Source organism: Thalassophryne amazonica, chromosome 17 (assembly GCF_902500255.1).
Source record: "Thalassophryne amazonica chromosome 17, fThaAma1.1, whole genome shotgun sequence".
Classification (NCBI taxonomy): Eukaryota; Metazoa; Chordata; class Actinopteri; order Batrachoidiformes; family Batrachoididae; genus Thalassophryne; species Thalassophryne amazonica.
Window position 1 is genome coordinate 75,150,128 of NC_047119.1, and position 20,510 is coordinate 75,170,637.

Genomic DNA, 20,510 nt, shown 5'->3' on the forward strand with positions numbered 1-20,510 from the left:
ACTTATAAAAAGCTTATGATAGGGTGCCAAGAGAAGAGTTGTTGCATTGTATGACGAAGTCTGGAGTGGCAGAGAAGTATGTTAGGGTAGTGCAGGACATGTACAAGAATAGTGTGACAGCGGTGAGATGCGCAGTCGGAATGACAGACTCATTCAAGGTGGAGGTGGGATTACACCAAGGATCAGCTCTGAGTCCTTTCTTGTTTGCCGTGGTGATGGACAGGTTGACAGATGAGATCAGACAGGAGTCCCCATGGACTATGATGTTTGCAGATGACATTTGATCTGTAGTGAGAGTAGAGAGCAAGTTGAGTCTAGTCTGGAGAAGTGGAGATGTGCTTTGGAGAGAAGGGGAATGAAAGTCAATAGAAGCAAGACTGAGTACATGTGTGTGAGAAAAAATTACTCATAACCATCCCAAAGACGTATCGTTATCTTTGGCTGCTTTCAGTGATGCCGGTATTTGGTTAGACTCTTTCTCTCCGATTGTTCTGTCTGAGTTATTTTCATTAGTTACTTCATCCAAACCATCAACATGTTTATTAGACCCCATTCCTACCAGGCTGCTCAAGGAAGCCCTACCATTATTTAATGCTTCGATCTTAAATATGATCAATCTATCTTTATTAGTTGCCTATGTACCACAGGCTTTTAAGGTGGCAGTAATTAAACCATTACTTAAAAAGCCATCACTTGACCCAGCTATCTTAGCTAATTATAGGCCAATCTCCAACCTTCCTTTTCTCTCAAAAATTCTTGAAAGGGTAGTTGTAAAACAGCTAACTGATCATCTGCAGAGGAATGGTCTATTTGAAGAGTTTCAGTCAGGTTTTAGAATTCATCATAGTACAGAAACAGCATTAGTGAAGGTTACAAATGATCTTCTTATGGCCTCAGACAGTGGACTCATCTCTGTGCTTGTTCTGTTAGACCTCAGTGCTGCTTTTGATACTGTTGACCATAAAATTTTATTACAGAGATTAGAGCATGTCATAGGTATTAAAGGCACTGCGCTGCGGTGGTTTGAATCATATTTATCTAATAGATTACAATTTGTTCATGTAAATGGGGAATCTTCTTCACACTATGGTTAATTATGGAGTTCCACAAGGTTCTATGCTAGGACCAATTTTATTCACTTTATACATGCTTCCCTTAGGCAGTATTATTAGACGGCATTGCTTAAATTTTCATTGTTACGCAGATGATACCCAGCTGTATCTATCCATGAAGCCAGAGGACACACACCAATTAGCTAAACTGCAGGATTGTCTTACAGACATAAAGACATGGATGACCTCTAATTTCCTGCTTTTAAACTCAGATAAAACTGAAGTTATTGTACTTGGCCCCACAAATCTTAGAAACATGGTGTCTAACCAGATCCTTACTCTGGATGGCATTACCCTGACCTCTAGTAATACTGTGAGAAATCGTGGAGTCATTTTTGATCAGGATATGTCATTCATAGCGCATATTAAACAAATATGTAAGACTGCTTTTTTGCATTTACGCAATATCTCTAAAATTAGAAAGGTCTTGTCTCAGAGTGATGCTGAAAAACTAATTCATGCATTTATTTCCTCTAGGCTGGACTATTGTAATTCATTATTATCAGGTTGTCCTAAAAGTTCCCTGAAAAGCCTTCAGTTAATTCAAAATGCTGCAGCTAGAGTACTGACGGGGACTAGAAGGAGAGAGCATATCTCACCCATATTGGCCTCTCTTCATTGGCTTCCTGTTAATTCTAGAATAGAATTTAAAATTCTTCTTCTTACTTATAAGGTTTTGAATAATCAGGTCCCATCTTATCTTAGGGACCTCACAGTACCATATCACCCCAATAGAGCGCTTCGCTCTCAGACTGCAGGCTTACTTGTAGTTCCTAGGGTTTGTAAGAGTAGAATGGGAGGCAGAGCCTTCAGCTTTCAGGCTCCTCTCCTGTGGAACCAGCTCCCAATTCGGATCAGGGAGACAGACACCCTCTCTACTTTTAAGATTAGGCTTAAAACTTTCCTTTTTGCTAAAGCTTATAGTTAGGGCTGGATCAGGTGACCCTGGACCATCCCTTAGTTATGCTGCTATAGACTTAGACTGCTGGGGGGTTCCCATAATGCATTGAGTGTTTCTTTCTCTTTTTGCTCTGTATGCACCACTCTGCATTTAATCATTAGTGATCGATCTCTGCTCCCCTCCACAGCATGTCTTTTTCCCGGTTCTCTCCCTCAGTCCCAACCAGTCCCAGCAAAAGACTGCCCCTCCCTGAGCCTGGTTCTGCTGGAGGTTTCTTCCTGTTAAAAGGGAGTTTTTCCTTCCCCCTGTTGCCAAGTGCTTGCTCACAGGGGGTCGTTTTGACCGTTGGGGTTTTTCCGTAATTATTGTATGGCTTTGCCTTACAATATAAAGCGCCTTGGGGCAACTGTTTGTTGTGATTTGGCGCTATATAAATAAAATTGATTTGATTTGAGGTATGTTGTATGGTTTAGAGACAGTGGCACTAACAAAAAGACAGGAGGCAGAGCTGGAGGTGGCAGAGCTGAAGATGTTGAGATTCTCTTTGGGAGTGACAAGAATGGACAAGATTAGGAATGAACATATCAGAGGGACAGCTCAGGTGGGACGGTTTGGAGACAAAGTCAGAGAGGCGAGATTGAGATGGTTTGGACATGTGCAGAGGAGGGACCCAGGGTATATAGGAAGAAGGATGCTGAGGATGGAGCCACCAGGCAGGAGGAGAAGAGGGAGACCAAAGAGGAGGTTCATGGATGTGCTGAGAGAGGACATGCAGGTGGTTGGTGTGACAGAGGAAGATGCAGAGGACAGGGTGAGATGGAAACAATTGATCTGCTGTGGCGACCCCTAACAGGAACAGCCGAAAGACAAAGAAGAACACTACTATTATTGTGAACACCCCCTTTTCTACTTTTTTTACTAATAGCCCAATTTCATAGCCTTAAGAGTGTGCATATCATGAATGCTTGGTCTTGTTGGATTTGTGAGAATCTACTGAATCTACTGGTACCTTGTTTCCCATGTAACAATAAGAAATATACTCAAAACCTGGATTCATCTTTTTAGTCACATAGCACTATTATTCTGAACACTACTGTAAAAACAAAAAGCAAAACCTGGCTGAAGTTCACTTCAGTTCCATTAGAAGTCATCACTAATTGAATTTTCACAGGCAGGAACCTGAATGTTTTTTCTTTTAAATTTGTGTAACGGCTAAACGGGCTCACAAGCTTTTCCTGCTTGCTGTACGTGCACGTGCCGATGTGTGCATTACCCGTCACGTGACACGAAGGCGGTGTATTCGGTGCTGTAGGTGGAGCCCGCTGAGGTGAGCCTGGTGGGCGTCAGCAGCACAAAGATCATATGAGGGTTGGAGAGCTCGGTCTTCAGCTTCTCGTGGACCAGCTTTTCTCTGAAGGTCATCTGCAGAGCGGTGTTCCTTCGCTGTCTGTACCAGCCAATGACACGTTCCTGCAGGAAAAAACAGTGAAGAAGAGCTCTATCCTGGACCAGATCCTGGACCAGCTTCAGCGGCTCACCTGCTGACTGCGGGCCAGGAGATCCTGTAAGGAGGTAAGGTCCAGCTCTCCGGCACCGTTATAGAAGCTACAAAAACATGACAAATCAGCGCAGCTCCTTTGGAGAGACATCCAGTAACGCCAAGTTCATCCACATTTATTCCACAAACTCTCTCCTCACACGAAGACAACGACACACCCTTCTTAACCTGTGTGCTGCTCGAACCTCACTTTCCCTGAGGGAGTCTTCCTAAGGGATCAATAAAGTTCCAACTAATCTAATCAACACCAGACACCAAATTCTTCACCAACAGCTGGAAGTTCTCACATTTATTCTAACATCGAGTCAAACCCGATGCAGCAGGAGCAAAAATGTCCACAACCGTCTGTAAAGCGTCTTTGAGGACAACTGCACACTGGGATGCACCGACTCACATTTTTTCACTTCCGATCCGATCCAGATACATGAATCTGGATATCTGCCGATACCATTCCGATACCAGAGCTCCATTTGCTTTAATATTATCATAATCACTACTGTTGATTTGTTATGAGGATATTTTGTATCCCCAGTTATCCAGCTTCATGGTGAAGTGGTACAGAGGAGGATCTTCTTAAAAAGGAGACCTGAAAGTTCAGCTACAATTTGCCAGAAGGTACATCTGAGATGAAAACCTAGATTTGATGTTTTGGTGAAAGAATTAATTTATTTATTGTTGGGTTAGTGGCTGAACTGTTATCTCTTGAACACTAGATGGCACACCTGCTCTGAATACATGAAGCATTTTTAGGACAATCACAGAGCAGTTCCTCATTTACAAAACTCAACACAAAACCACCAACAAAAATTAATAAACATACTTAATTTACTCCTATTTGAAGTCAGTCTGGCTAAACTGTCTCATCCTGGCTGATTTTGTCTTTCTGCTCCGGTTAAAAAAAAAAACCCTTGCATTATTTAATGCGGCACTTCCTCCAATGTTTGATTCTGGTCGCGACGAACCATCCGCCTCTCGGTTCAACGGCGTTGCAAATATTTCACGTTGCTGTCTTGGGTTTGCGGTGCTCAGGGGATACATCAGTGACAGATTTTCTCAGTGCTTGCCTGTCAGCCAGCTGCTACCGTGGAAAGGACCTCCCTAATGGAGGCGTCACACATACAGCAATCACTCTGTGTGTCAGTGAGAGACACGCCTCCATTCAGAAACCCCCTCCCCTGCCCTCTTGTGTAGTAAACAGAGCAGCAAAGGCAGCACTTGTGGTTCACAGACGGAAAACCCACACTTTGTATTGGAAAATTCTGATCCGTTAATTACATTGGCATCAGAAGCCGAACAGATAATGGATCTGCCCCAACCCTACTGCACTGTTGGAAACAACTTTGCTGCAAATTGAGTTGACCTAAATTTTGGTGAATGATGTCTGAATTCAATGGAGTTCAGGAACACTCCCCATTTTGGCAAAATTTTACGGTTTTCAGCTGTCATACCCATCTCTCCACTAGAGGATCTTTGAGTCACAGCCAATCCTAGAGGCTGGAGAAGGTCACATGAGTGTGTGGCCTCTCTGTCCCTGTGAGAGGCTGCAGCATCTGTCCATGTGAGATCCTCACTGAAACATTCATGAACTCAAAGAACGGCCCATTCGACCTGAAGATGAGTGTACAGATCACCCCAGGAACGCTGCAGCTAGCGGTGCAGCCGATGGGATCCAATTTCTGTATTGGGTTCTGATACCAAGGTAATTCAAGTATCAGAAAATACTGATACAACCTGCGGCCTTTTCCGATATTGGAGAGGAGCCACTGTGAAACCTCTGAACTGCTGCTTGCCCTCTGTTGTTTACTGCTGAACATGAGGAGGTGAGGGGGAGGTTTCTGAGCTGAAGCCGAGCTGTTTCTTCCATGCACCACAGCCGAGGGTTTTAAGCCACTAGTGGCAAACTTCAGCTCTCGGGTTCAAATAGACTGTGCCGTCGAGGATGGATTTTCAGAAAAAGAAGAACTAGAAATATGTGCCGAAAAACAGCAAACAAAATCAGCCGTTTCGGCGTCCCGAGGCTGTAAAACGGCAGCTCGGAGCAGAGCACAAGAGCGAAGCTGAGCAGAGTTTGTTTCTGCACACTGAATGGGAAAAAAACAAATCCATCAAACTTCTTCAGTATTAATCCACAGTCCCTTGCGTGAGCCTGGCTGACAAAACATTTAGAAATTTATGGTTTATTTTACAGTTGAAAGGCTTTGTGTTTCCAAAAAGTTCAAAGGTTGCTCTTAGCAGGAAAACGGCGAGTGAGGGAGGGAGCATGCGAGAGAGTAAGAGAGAGAGAGCAAGAGACAGAGTTTTTATTTTGCTGTAACACTTGCTTTGACAATGTAAACATATGTTTCCCATGTTAATAAAGCTCCACTGAAATTGAGGACAGAGAGTGCGCTGTCTTTTCTCTTTTAAGTCTATAAATAAAAGTACTTAACCTCTTAAACTCAAGAGTCCCCAAATTTGGGGACTTGCCCTGTTTTGGAACATTTGAACACTCATAACTAACCAATGCTGACACCAACATACACTTATTATACATCAAAATGTCAAGTGAAGTCTCCTCTACAAAAGTATCCACTTCAGTCACATATCAACTAGCCACAGCTGAAACTGAACTTTCATGTCTCCTTTCTAAGAAAATCCTCCTCTAAACACTTCATCATGAAGCTGTATAACCTGGAATACAAAATATCCTTATAACAAATGAACAATAATTGTAATATAGAAATGAAAAAATGTGCATCGGTGCATCCTTAGCTGCAGCAACTCCATCTTCTCCACGCACTGTTCCACAGCTGTTCCATCACTCAAGACCCTTCGTCTCCTCATTTTGTCACATACATCCTGACTACTGAATACTCACTTGTTGAGGTGGTGACAGGCCACATGTTTCTGGATATCTGAAAAACAAACAAGAGTCTGTGAGCTCAGACTCAGTCATCCATCATCTGAAGAATTACTCTTCACTAAACTGAAAGCTCTCCACTCCAATCTTCACACATTTTTAGCAAAACGTTTGCAAACATGTAACTAATTTAGTGACTGCGGATGTGTCATCTGAGTGATAGGTCAGCGCACAAATGCTACTAAACACAAGTTGACCAATCACAGAGTGACACGTCATTAACTACATGAACAGCAGTGGTGGATAGAAACGTTTTCTGAAAGTGTAAACATTTGATGGAAAAATAACCAATAATGGCTTCAAAAGTGACCAGGAGGAGAAAACACCAGGAGAGCAGGATGAACTTACAGCAAGCAGACACTGAGCAACTCACCGTGGCAGAGTCAGAGGGAAGTAACTATGAAAACTGACCCAAAACCAAGAATTATAACAAAAAAAAACAAAACACTGCTCTGTGGATTAAACTGACCCAAAACCAAGAATTATGAAAAAAAAAAAAACAACACTGCTCCGTGGATTAAACTGACCCAAAACCAAGAATTATAACAAAAAAAAAACACTGATCTGTGGATTAAACTGACCCAAAACCAAGAATTATTAAAAAAACACTCTGATCTGTGGCTTAAACTGACCCAAAACCAAGAATTATGAAAATAAAAAAACACTGATCTGTGGATTAAACTGACCCAAAACCAAGAATTATTAAAAAAAAAACACTCTGATCTGTGGCTTAAACTGACCCAAAACCAAGAATTATGAAAATAAAAACACTGCTCTGTGGATTAAACTGACCCAAAACCAAGAATTATGAAAACAAACACTGCTCCGTGGATTAAACTGATCCAAAACCAAGAATTATGAAAAAAAAACACTGCTCTGTGGATTAAACTGACCCAAAACCAAGAATTATGAAAAAAAAACACTGCTCAGTGGATTAAACTGACCCAAAACCAAGAATTATGAAAAAAAACACTGCTCCGTGGATTAAACTGACCCAAAACCAAGAATTATGAAAAAAAAAAAACACTGCTCTGTGGATTAAACTGACCCAAAACCAAGAATTATGAAAAAAAAAACACTGCTCCGTGGATTAAACTGACCCAAAACCAAGAATTATGAAAAAAAAAAAACACTGCTCCGTGGATTAAACTGACCCAAAACCAAGAATTATGAAAAAAAAAAAACACTGCTCTGTGGATTAAACTGACCCAAAACCAAGAATTATGAAAAAAAAACACTGCTCCGTGGATTAAACTGACCCAAAACCAAGAATTATGAAAAAAAAACACTGCTCCGTGGATTAAACTGACCCAAAACCAAGAATTATGAAAAAAAAAAAACACTGCTCTGTGGATTAAACTGACCCAAAACCAAGAATTATGAAAAAAAAACACTGCTCCGTGGATTAAACTGACCCAAAACCAAGAATTATGAAAAAAAAAAAACACTGCTCCGTGGATTAAACTGACCCAAAACCAAGAATTATGAAAAAAAAAAAAACACTGCTCCGTGGATTAAACTGACCCAAAACCAAGAATTATCAATCAATCAATCAATTTTTTTTTTATATAGCGCCAAATCACAACAAACAGTTGCCCCAAGGCGCTTTATATTGTAAGGCAAGGCCATACAATAATGATGTAAAACCCCAACGGTCAAAACGACCCCCTGTGAGCAAGCACTTGGCTACAGTGGGAAGGAAAAACTCCCTTTTAACAGGAAGAAACCTCCAGCAGAACCAGGCTCAGGGAGGGGCAGTCTTCTGCTGGGACTGGTTGGGGCTGAGGGAGAGAACCAGGAAAAAGACATGCTGTGGAGGGGAGCAGAGATCGATCACTAGTGATTAAATGCAGAGTGGTGCATACAGAGCAAAAAGAGAAAGAAACAGTGCATCATGGGAACCCCCCAGCAGTCTACGTCTATAGCAGCATAACTAAGGGATGGTTCAGGGTCACCTGATCCAGCCCTAACTATAAGCTTTAGCAAAAAGGAAAGTTTTAAGCCTAATCTTAAAAGTAGAGAGGGTGTCTGTCTCCCTGATCTGAATTGGGAGCTGGTTCCACAGGAGAGGAGCCTGAAAGCTGAAGGCTCTGCCTCCCATTCTACTCTTACAAACCCTAGGAACTACAAGTAAGCCTGCAGTCTGAGAGCGAAGCGCTCTATTGGGGTGATATGGTACTACGAGGTCCCTAAGATAAGATGGGACCTGATTATTCAAAACCTTATAAGTAAGAAGAAGAATTTTAAAAATTAAAATTCTGAAAAAAAAACCCACTGCTCTGTGGATTAAACTGACCCAAAACCAAGAATTATGAAAAAAAAAAACACTGCTCCGTGGATTAAACTGATCCAAAACCAAGAATTATGAAAAAAAAAAAACACTGCTCTGTGGATTAAACTGACCCAAAACCAAGAATTATGAAAAAAAAAAAAACACTGCTCTGTGGATTAAACTGACCCAAAACCAAGAATTATGAAAAAAAAAAAAACCACTGCTCTGTGGATTAAACTGACCCCGATCGCCACGCGATGTTGCAGAGGCGTGTCAGCCAAGACAGTCCCACAACATCCAGAGACTTAAGGTACTCAGAATGGATTTCATCCACCCCAGGAGCCTTGCCACCGAGGAGCTTTCTAACCACCTCGGTGACTTCGGCCTGGGTAATGGATGAGTTTGCCTCTGAGTGCCCAGTCTCTGCTTCCTCTTCGGAAGACGTGACGATGGGATTGAGGAGATCCTCGAAGTATTCCTTCCACCGCCCGACAACATCCCCAGTCAGGGTCAACAGCTCCCCACCCGCACCATAAACAGTGCTGGTGGAGAGCTGCTTCCTGCCTCCTGAGGCGTCGGACGGTTTGCCAGAATCTCTTCGAGGCCGACCGATAGTCCTCCTCCATGGCCTCCCCGAACTCCTCCCAGACCCAAGTTTTTGCCTCTGTGAACGCACGGGCTGCGGCACGCTTGGCCTGCCGGTACCTGTCAGCTGCCTCCAGGGTTCCCACCTACCAACAAAGATAAGTAGGACTCCTCCTTCAGCTTGATGGCATCCCTTACTTCCGGCGTCCACTACCGGGTTCAGAGATTGCCGCCGCGACAGGCACCAGAGACCTTGTGACCACAGCTACGAGCGGCCGCATCGACAATGGAGATGGAGAACATGGTCCACTCGGACTCCATGTCTCCAACCTCCCCCGGGATCTAGGAGAAGCTCTCCCGGAGGTGGGAGTTGAAGACCTCGCTGACAGAGGGTTCCGCCAGTCGTTCCCAGCAGACCCTCACGATATGTTTGGGCCTGCCAGGTCTGACTGGCTTCCTCCCCTCCCAGCGGATCCAACTCACCACCAGGTGGTGATCGGTCGACAACTCTGCCCCTCTCTTCACTCAAGTGTCCGAGACACGTGGCCGAAGGTCAGATGATACGACTACAAAGTCGATCATCAACCTCTGGCTCAGGGTGTCCTAGTGCCACGTGCACTTATGGACACCCTTGTGCTCGAACATGGTGTTCGTGATGGACAAACTGTGACTAGCACAGAAGTCCAACAACTGAACACCACTCGGGTTCAGATCGGCGAGGACGTGCTTCCCGATCACCCCCCTTCAGGTTTCACTGTCGCCGCCCACGTGGGCATTGAAATCCCCCAGGAGAACAATGGAGTCCCCAGTCAGAGCACTATCTAGTACCCCTCCCAGGGACTCCAGGAAGGTCGGGTACTGTGCACTGCTGCTTGGCTCGTAGGCCGAGACAACGGTGAGAGACCTGTCCCCGACCCGAAGGCGTAGGGACGCGACCCTCTCGTTCACTGGAGTGAACTCCAACACATGGCAAATGAGCTGGGGAGCAACAAGCAATGTGACCCCAGCTCTCCGCCTCTCCCCGTGTGCAACGCCAGAAAAATGAAGCATCCAGCCCCTCTCCAGGAGTTGGGTACCAGAGCCCAAGCTGTGCATGGAGGTGAGCCCGACTATCTCTAGTCAGTATCTCTCAACCTCCCACACAAGCTCAGGCTCCTTCCCCCCCAGCGAGGTGACATTCCACGTCCCAACAGCCAGGGGCCGTGAGCGTGGACCGGGCCGCCGGGCCACCTACCCTCGACCGCCACCCAATCCTCTCTGCACCCGACCCCCATTGCCCCCTCTGCAGGTGGTGAACCCACAGGAGGGGGCCAGTTTCATTTATTGAAAAAAAAAAAAGAACTCCTGACCAGTACTGCTCAGCAATCTCATCTCATGTCCTGTGGAAAGGATACTTTTCTGTTTGTTGAAGCAATCGAAGGCCTAGAGACTGATGTTTATAGATATCTACAGAAAAACTACATAAGACAGATGTGTTTTGTGTTGCAGCTCGCTTGAATAATTAGTCTGGGAAAGCACTTCTTTAATACTTTAATGGCATGTTTGTTCATGTGTGTATATGGTAAACACTTAGCTTAGCTTGTGGTTGGTGAATTCCACTGAAGCGTGTACATTCACTGTATTCTGTATTGTTTGCATTACAGTTTCACAGTCAAGTCATGTCCCTCAGTAAACTCAAAGACAACGCAACTTCTTCGCTCTGAGAGTCTTCTCTGAGCACGTCTGACTGGATAAGCTTTTTCAAGCACCAAGAGTGAGGCCAGTATAGGGAACAACCCAAATAATTCAAAGGAACAAACAAGTACAGAAATTAAGTCATGTATAATAAAATAGAATGACAGGGAAAAGTACTGAACACGTTTACTGAAAATTATTTAATAATTAGTACAAAAGCCTTTGTTGGTGATGAGGATTCAACTCACCTCCTATGTGGAGAAACTAGTCACATGCATTGATCAGGCGTGATTTTGGTTCATTCTTCCACACAGTCATCAGATCTCGATGGTTCTGTGGACCTCGTCTATGAACTCTGACCTTGAGTTCTTTCCATAAATTTTCTGTTGGATTCCAGTCAGCTGATTGGCTGGACCATTCTAGCAGCTTTTTCATTTTGTGAAACTAGCTGAGAGTTTCATTGTCTGTGTTTGAGATAACTGTCTCACTGAAATGTCCACCCTTATTTCATCTTCATCATCGAGGTAGATTTTTTTCCAGAATGTCTCAGTACATTTTTACATTCATTCTTCCTTCAGTTATACGAAGTTTGTCAGTGTCTTCTGCTGATCAACATTTCCACACCGTGATGTTCCACCTCCAGACTTCACTGCTGGTCTGGTGTTTTTGGGGCCATTTGACCTCCAAACATGGTGTACAGCATCCAGAGAGTTCAGTTCTGGTCTCATCTGTCCAGATGATGTTCACCCAGTATCTCACACGTTTGTCTAAATCTTGTGCAGAAAAAAAAAATTGAGTTTCAACACACTTTTTCTTCACCAATGGAGTCTTGTGTGGTGAGTGTGCACACAGGCCGTGGTGGTTGAGTTCATTACTTGTTTTCTTTGAAACAATTGTTCCTGATAATTCCAGATTTTTCTGAAGTTCTCCACAAGTGGTCATTGGTTCTTGGACAACTCTTCTGAAAATCTGTTTCACTCCTCTGTCAGTAATTTTATCTGGTTCGTGGCCAGTTTATGATGAAATTATGTTCTTTCCACATTATGGCCCAACAGTGCTCACTGGAACATTCAGAAGTTTAGAAATCCTTCTGGAACCAATGTCATCAGTATGTATGGCAACAATAAGGTTGTGAAGATCTTGAGAGCTCTTTGCTTTTACCCATGCATCTAAAACCAGTCAAGATGACGCAACGCGCGGTGCCTCAGGTCATAACTGCCAACAGCACTGCTATACTAAAAATTTCTGATTAACCATCATTAGCTTCAAGCGTTTAAGGTACATGCAAACTAAAAAAAGAACGACAACTGAAACCTTGATCACCAACCATGGACAGGGGTCTCATGTAAGTCACCAACATGTTCCAGTTTGCTTCAGTCTTGCTGGGGTGTGCATGTTCTTGGTTTGGTAAAAAAAAGTTGTCCATTGTAGAGGAACGTATTTTCTTAGCACTGTAACGTAGCGTTATAAAACATTAGCCTTCTCACATGTCCTCCTATTCAAAGATGACATTGCTGTTATAATGTTATATGTGTGTGTGTGTGTGTGTGTGTTAAGGCTAATGAAACCGTCATTGTTACTGTTAACTTTTACAGCTATCAATATAAGTAAGTAGCTTTCTCAGCTTGGCGTGCCTGACTCCACCTGCAGGTGGATCACTGACTTCCTGTCCAACAGGAGGCAGCATGTGAAGGCGGGGGCTCATCTCCACCATACAGTCCATCTGCTCCAGATCCCCATCAAGGCTGCGTTCTTTCTCCTCTACTCTTGTTCTTGTGCACCAACAGCTGCACCTCCAGCCATCACTCTGCAAACCTCCTGAAGTTCACAGACGATACGACCCTCATCAGACTCATCTCTGATGGGGACAAGTCTGCCTACAGACCTAGAGCTCAGAGCCCTCAAGATAGTGGAGATGGTTGTTGACTTCAGAAAGAACCCAGTCCCGGCCAACCCCATCACCCTGTGTGACTCCCCAGTCACCACTGTAGAGTCCTTCTGCTACCTGGGGATCACCATCACCAGGACATCAAGTAGGAGCTGAACGTCAGCTCTCTCACCAAGAAAGCACAGCAGATGATGTACTTTCTACAGCAGCTGAGGAAGTTCAACCTGCAAAAAATAAGATGGTGAACTTCTACACTGCCGTCATTGAGCCCATCATCTCCTCCTCCATCACTGTCTGGTACGTTGCTGCCACTGCTAAGGACAGGAGCAGACTGCAGCATATCATCCACACAGCAGAGAAGGTGACTGACTGCAGTCTGCCATCCCTACAGGACCTGTACACCTCCAGGGACCTGAGGCCAGCAAGGAAGATAGAGGCCGATCCCTCTCACCCAGGACACAAACTTTCTGTCACCCTCCCTTCTGAGACAGCTGAGGTCCACCAGGACTAAAACCTCAAGACACAACAGCTTCTTTCTTTCGCAGCTGGACTAATAAATAATGGCAAAGATCCACACTTACCACCCCCCATAGTACAGAATGATCATCACTGTACTGAAAAGTACTGTGCATCTTGATTTGTTAAAAGCCACAAGTTCAGCCAGCCTGTGCTGAGTTCAACAGACTGGCATAGAAGAAGGTAACAGTGTGAAAACTGGAGCTGTGTTGGCTAGATTTATTTATTCAGCTTCATAATAATGATATTTATGTCTTTGCACTTTTTGTGTGAAGCTCATATTGAAAGGTTCTGTGAATTAAACATATGCTGCAAAAGATTTGACAGTTTTGCATTAACAGTGTATTATACTACATTTTGACACCTTTTTGATAGTTTTTACTGCAGGCAAATATTGGCCTCAAATATCAGGCTCAGCCTCCAAACCTTGCTGATAATCAGTATAGGCCCTTAAAAATCAATATTGGTCGACATCTAGTCTAAACTACGTACAATCAAAAACTCAAGTGGATGCCAGATATGTGGAATAAAATTAATTTTAGAAAGCATTTATGAATCTTGAGCTCCAGGCCTATAAAGATAAGTGACTGGTGACTTACTGCAGATCTCCTCAATGTAAATGTGATCAACTTGACTGTCACTGATGGAAACCTGCTCTTCAACTTTGCTCTCTCCAAGAATGAAACCTTCCTGCAAATTTAAATCAGAAACACAGACGTCAGCAACAACCTCGACCACCATAAAGCCGCAACCTCAGAGGGTCGGTCGGAATCAGAGTTAACGTGTGGAAACATTAACTATTCAACGCTTAAAAACAAGAGACTCACCACATCAGAATCAGAGTTAACATGTCAAAAACGTTAAGATTAAACTGCTAAAAAACAAGAGACTCAATGCGTCAGAATCAGAGTTAACATGTGTAAACATTAACTATTCAACTGCTTAAAAATAAGAGACTCACCACGTCAGAATCAGAGTTAACAGGTCAAAAAAGTTAAGATTAAACTGTTACAAAACAAGAGACTCACCACACAGGAAACAGAGTTAACGTGCCAAAAAATTAAGTTTTAAACTGTTACAAAACAAGAGACTCACCACACAGGAAACAGAGTTAACGTGCCGAAAAATTAAGTTTTAAACTGTTACAAAACAAGACACTCACCACGTCAGAATCGGTTAACATGTCAAAAAAGTTAAGATTAAACTGCTAAAAGACAAGAGACTCACCACATCAGAATCAGAGTTAATATGTGTAAACATTAACTATTCAACTGCTAAAAAAAAAACAAGAGACTCACCACATCAGAATGAGAGTTAACATGTCAAAAAAGTTAAGATTAAACTGTTACAAAACAAGAGACTCAATGCGTCAGACTCAGAGTTAACGTGTAAACATTAACTATTCAACTGCTAAAAAAAACAAGAGACTCACCACTTCAGAATCTGAGTTAACATGTCAAAAAAGTTAAGATTAAACTGTTACAAAACAAGAGACTCAATGCGTCAGAATCAGAGTTAACATGTGTAAACATTAACTATTCAACTGCTAAAAAAACAAAAGAGACTCACCACGTCAGAATCAGATTAAACTGTTACAAAACAAGAGACTCACCACATCAGAATCAGAGTTAACATGTCAAAAAAGTTAAGAATAAACTGCTAAAAAACAAGAGACTCACCACATCAGAATCAGAGTTAACATGTCAAAAAAGTTAAGATTAAACTGTTACAAAACAAGAGACTCACCACATCAGAATCAGAGTTAACATGTCAAAAAAGTTAAGAATTAAACTGTTACAAAACAAGAGACTCAATGCCTCAGAATCAGAGTTAACATGTGTCAAACAGTTAACTATTCAACTGCTACAAAAACAAGAGACTCACCACATCAGAATCAGAGTTAACATGTCAAAAAAGTTAAGATTAAACTGTTACAAAACAAGAGACTCACCACACAGGAAACAGAGTTAACGTGCCGAAAAATTAAGTTTTAAACTGTTACAAAACAAGAGACTCACCACGTCAGAATCAGAGTTAACATGTCAAAAAAGTTTAGATTAAACTGCTAAAAAACAAGAGACTCAATGCGTCAGAATCAGTTAACATGTAAACATTAACTATTCAACTGCTAAAAAAAAACAAGAGACTCACCACTTCAGAATCTGAGTTAACATGTCAAAAAAGTTAAGATTAAACTGTTACAAAACAAGAGACTCAATGCGTCAGAATCAGAGTTAACATGTGTAAACATTAACTATTCAACTGCTAAAAAAACAAAAGAGACTCACCACGTCAGAATCAGATTAAACTGTTACAAAACAAGAGACTCACCACATCAGAATCAGAGTTAACATGTCAAAAAAGTTAAGAATAAACTGCTAAAAAACAAGAGACTCACCACATCAGAATCAGAGTTAACATGTCAAAAAAGTTAAGATTAAACTGTTACAAAACAAGAGACTCACCACATCAGAATCAGAGTTAACATGTCAAAAAAGTTAAGAATAAACTGCTAAAAAACAAGAGACTCACCACATCAGAATCAGAGTTAACATGTCAAAAAAGTTAAGATTAAACTGTTACAAAACAAGAGACTCACCACATCAGAATCAGAGTTAACATGTCAAAAAAGTTAAGATTAAACTGTTACAAAACAAGAGACTCAATGCCTCAGAATCAGAGTTAACATGTGTAAACATTAACTATTCAACTGCTAAAAAAAAAACAAGAGACTCACCACATCAGAATCAGAGTTAACATGTCAAAAAAGTTAAGATTAAACTGTTACAAAACAAGAGACTCACCACACAGGAAACAGAGTTAACGTGCCGAAAAATTAAGTTTTAAACTGTTACAAAACAAGAGACTCACCACGTCAGAATCAGAGTTAACATGTCAAAAAAGTTTAGATTAAACTGCTAAAAAACAAGAGACTCAATGCGTCAGAATCAGTTAACATGTAAACATTAACTATTCAACTGCTAAAAAACAAAAGAGACTAACCACGTCAGAATCAGATTAAACTGTTACAAAACAAGAGACTCACCACATCAGAATCAGAGTTAACATGTCAAAAAAGTTAAGATTAAACTGCTAAAAAAAAAAAAGACTCACCACGTCAGAATCAGAGTTAACGTATCAAAAAAGTTAAGATTAAACTGTTACAAAACAAGAGACTCAATGCCTCAGAATCAGAGTTAACATGTGTAAACATTAACTATTCAACTGCTAAAAAAAAAACAAGAGACTCACCACTTCAGAATCAGAGTTAACATGTCAAAAAGTTAAGATTAAACTGTTACAAAACAAGAGACTCAATGCGTCAGAATCAGAGTTAACATGTGTAAACATTAACTATTCAACTGCTAAAAAAAAACAAGAGACTCACCACTTCAGAATCAGAGTTAACTTGTCAAAAAAGTTAAGATTAAACTGTTACAAAACAAGAGACTCACCACACAGGAAACAGAGTTAACGTGCCGAAAAATTAAGTTTTAAACTGTTACAAAACAAGAGACTCACCACGTCAGAATCAGAGTTAACATGTGTAAACATTAACTATTTAACTGCTAAAAAAAACAAGAGACTCACCACATCAGAATCAGAGTTAACATGTCAAAAAAGTTAAGATTAAACTGTTACAAAACAAGAGACTCAATGCGTCAGAATCAGAGTTAACATGTGTAAACATTAACTATTCAACTGCTAAAAAAACAAGAGACTCACCACATCAGCATCAGAGTTAACATGTCAAAAAAGTTAAGATTAAACTGTTACAAAACAAGAGACTCAATGCGTCAGAATCAGAGTTAACATGTGTAAACATTAACTATTCAACTGCTAAAAAAAACAAGAGACTCACCACTTCAGAATCAGAGTTAACATGTCAAAAACGTTAAGATTAAACTGTTACAAAACAAGAGACTCACCACACAGGAAACAGAGTTAACGTGCCAAAAAATTAAGTTTTAAACTGTTACAAAACAAGAGACTCACCACGTCAGAATCAATTAACGTGCCGAAAAATTAAGTTTTAAACTGCTAAAAAACAAGAGACTCACCACATCAGAATCAGAGTTAACATGTCAAAAAAGTTAAGATTAAACTGTTACAAAACAAGAGACTCACCACGTCAGAATCAGAGTTAACATGTCAAAAAAGTTAAGATTAAACTGTTACAAAACAAGACACTCAATGCGTCAGAATCAGTTAACGTGTAAACATTAACTATTCAACTGCTAAAAAAACAAAAGAGACTCACCACGTCAGAATCAGATTAAACTGTTACAAAACAAGGGACTCACCACATCAGAATCAGAGTTAACATGTCAAAAAAGTTAAGAATAAACTGCTAAAAAACAAGAGACTCACCACATCAGAATCAGAGTTAACATGTCAAAAAAGTTAAGATTAAACTGTTAAAAAACAAGAGACTCACCACATCAGAATCAGAGTTAACATGTCAAAAAAGTTAAGATTAAACTGCTAAAAAACAAGAGACTCACCACATCAGAATCAGTTAATGTGTAAACATTAACTATTCAACTGCTAAAAAAAAACAAGAGACTCACCACATCAGAATCAGAGTTAACATGTCAAAAAAGTTAAGATTAAACTGTTACAAAACAAGAGATTCACCACGTCAGAATCAGAGTTAATATGTCAAAAAAGTTAAGATTAAACTGTTACAAAACAAGAGACTCACCATATCAGAATCAGAGTTAATATGTGTAAACATTAACTATTCAACTGCTAAAAAAAAACAACAGACTCACCACGTCATAATCAGAGTTAACATGTCAAAAAAGTTAAGATTAAACTGTTACAAAACAAGAGACTCAATGCGTCGGACTCAGAGTTAACATGTGTAAACATTAACTATTCAACTGCTAAAAAATAAGAGACTCACCACGTCATAATCAGAGTTAACATGTCAAAAAAGTTAAGATTAAACTGTTACAAAACAAGAGACTCACCACACAGGAAACAGAGTTAACGTGCCAAAAAATTAAGTTTTAAACTGTTACAAAACAAGAGACTCACCACACAGGAAACAGAGTTAACGTGCCGAAAAATTAAGTTTTAAACTGTTACAAAACAAGACACTCACCACATCAGAATCAGAGTTAACATGTCAAAAAAGTTAAGATTAAACTGTTACAAAACAAGAGACTCAATGCGTCAGAATCAGAGTTAACATGTGTAAACATTAACTATTCAACTGCTAAAAAAAACAAGAGACTCACCACTTCAGAATCAGAGTTAACATGTCAAAAAAGTTAAGATTAAACTGTTACAAAACAAGAGACTCACCATATCAGAATCAGAGTTAATATGTGTAAACATTAACTATTCAACTGCTAAAAAAAAACAAGAGACTCACCACGTCATAATGAGAGTTAACATGTCAAAAAAGTTAAGATTAAACTGTTACAAAACAAGAGACTCACCACGTCAGAATCAGTTAACATGTCAAAAAAGTTAAGATTAAACTGCTAAAAAACAAGAGACTAACCACATCAGAATCAGAGTTAACATGTCAAAAAAGTTAAGATTAAACTGTTACAAAACAAGAGACTCACCACGTCAGAATCAGAGTTAACATGTCAAAAAAGTTAAGATTAAACTGTTACAAAACAAGAGACTCAATGCGTCAGAATCAGTTAACGTGTAAACATTAACTATTCAACTGCTAAAAAAACAAGAGACTCACCACGTCAGAATCAGATTAAACTGTTACAAAACAAGAGACTCACCACATCAGAATCAGAGTTAACATGTCAAAAAAGTTAAGAATAAACTGCTAAAAAACAAGAGACTCACCACATCAGAATCAGAGTTAACATGTCAAAAAAGTTAAGATTAAACTGTTACAAAACAAGAGACTCAATGCGTCAGAATCAGAGTTAACATGTGTAAACATTAACTATTCAACTGCGAAAAAAAAACAAGAGACTCACCACGTCAGAATCAGAGTTAACATGTCAAAAAAGTTAAGATTAAACTGTTACAAAACAAGAGACTCACCACACAGGAAACAGAGTTAACGTGCCGAAAAATTAAGTTTTAAACTGTTACAAAACAAGAGACTCACCACGTCAGAATCAGTTAACATGTCAAAAAAGTTAAGATTAAACTGCTAAAAAACAAGAGACTCACCACATCAGAATCAGAGTTAACATGTCAAAAAAGTTAAGATTAAACTGTTAAAAAACAAGAGACTCACCACATCAGAATCAGAGTTAACATGTCAAAAAAGTTAAGATTAAACTGCTAAAAAACAAGAGACTCACCACATCAGAATCAGTTAATATGTGTAAACATTAACTATTCAACTGCTAAAAAAAAACGAGACTCACCACATCAGAATCAGAGTTAACATGTCAAAAAAGTTAAGATTAAACTGTTACAAAACAAGAGATTCCCCACGTCAGAATCAGAGTTAATATGTCAAAAAAGTTAAGATTAAACTGTTACAAAACAAGAGACTCACCACATCAGAATCAGAGTTAATATGTGTAAACATTAACTATTCAACTGCTAAAAAAAAACAAGAGACTCACCACATCAGAATCAGAGTTAACATGTCAAAAAAGTTAAGATTAAACTGCTAAAAAAAAACAAGAGACTCACCACATCAGAATCAATCAATCAATCAATCAATCAAATTTTTTTATATAGCGCCAAATCACAACAAACAGTTGCCCCAAGGCGCTTTATATTGTAAGGCAAGGCCATACAATAATTATGTAAAACCCCAATGGTCAAAACGACCCCCTGTGAGCAAGCACTTGGCTACAGTGGGAAGGAAAAACTCCCTTTTAACAGGAAGAAACCTCCAGCAGAACCAGGCTCAGGGAGGGGCAGTCTTCTGCTGGGACTGGTTGGGGCTGAGGGAGAGAACCAGGAAAAAGACATGCTGTGGAGTGGAGTGGAGATCGATCACTAATGATTAAATGCAGAGTGGTGCATACAGAGCAAAAAGAGAAAGAAACAATGCATCATGGGAACCCCCCAGCAGTCTACGTCTATAGCAGCATAACTAAGGGATGGTTCAGGGTCACCTGATCCAGCCCTAACTATAAGCTTTAGCAAAAAGGAAAGT

General features: G+C 40.5%; 1 protein-coding gene across 5 annotated transcripts in view; it reads right to left on the reverse strand.

The window, feature by feature from the left end:
• The window catches only part of abraxas1 (abraxas 1, BRCA1 A complex subunit), an 80,703-nt gene that overhangs the window by 29,534 nt on the left and 30,659 nt on the right, over window positions 1-20,510 (reverse strand). For 3 of the 5 annotated variants that reach the window (XM_034192778.1, XM_034192776.1, XM_034192781.1), the window contains exons 2-5: window positions 14,005-14,095; window positions 6,429-6,465; window positions 3,552-3,618; window positions 3,287-3,483 (exon numbers count right to left, since the gene is read on the reverse strand). In XM_034192778.1, coding sequence (XP_034048669.1) covers window positions 3,287-3,483; window positions 3,552-3,618; window positions 6,429-6,465; window positions 14,005-14,095 — 392 coding nt within the window. Of the gene's footprint in view, window positions 1-3,286; window positions 3,484-3,551; window positions 3,619-6,428; window positions 6,466-14,004; window positions 14,096-14,366; window positions 14,380-14,974; window positions 14,984-20,510 lie in introns of those variants that run through there. The other 2 variants (XM_034192779.1, XM_034192780.1) reach the window with 2 other exon arrangements.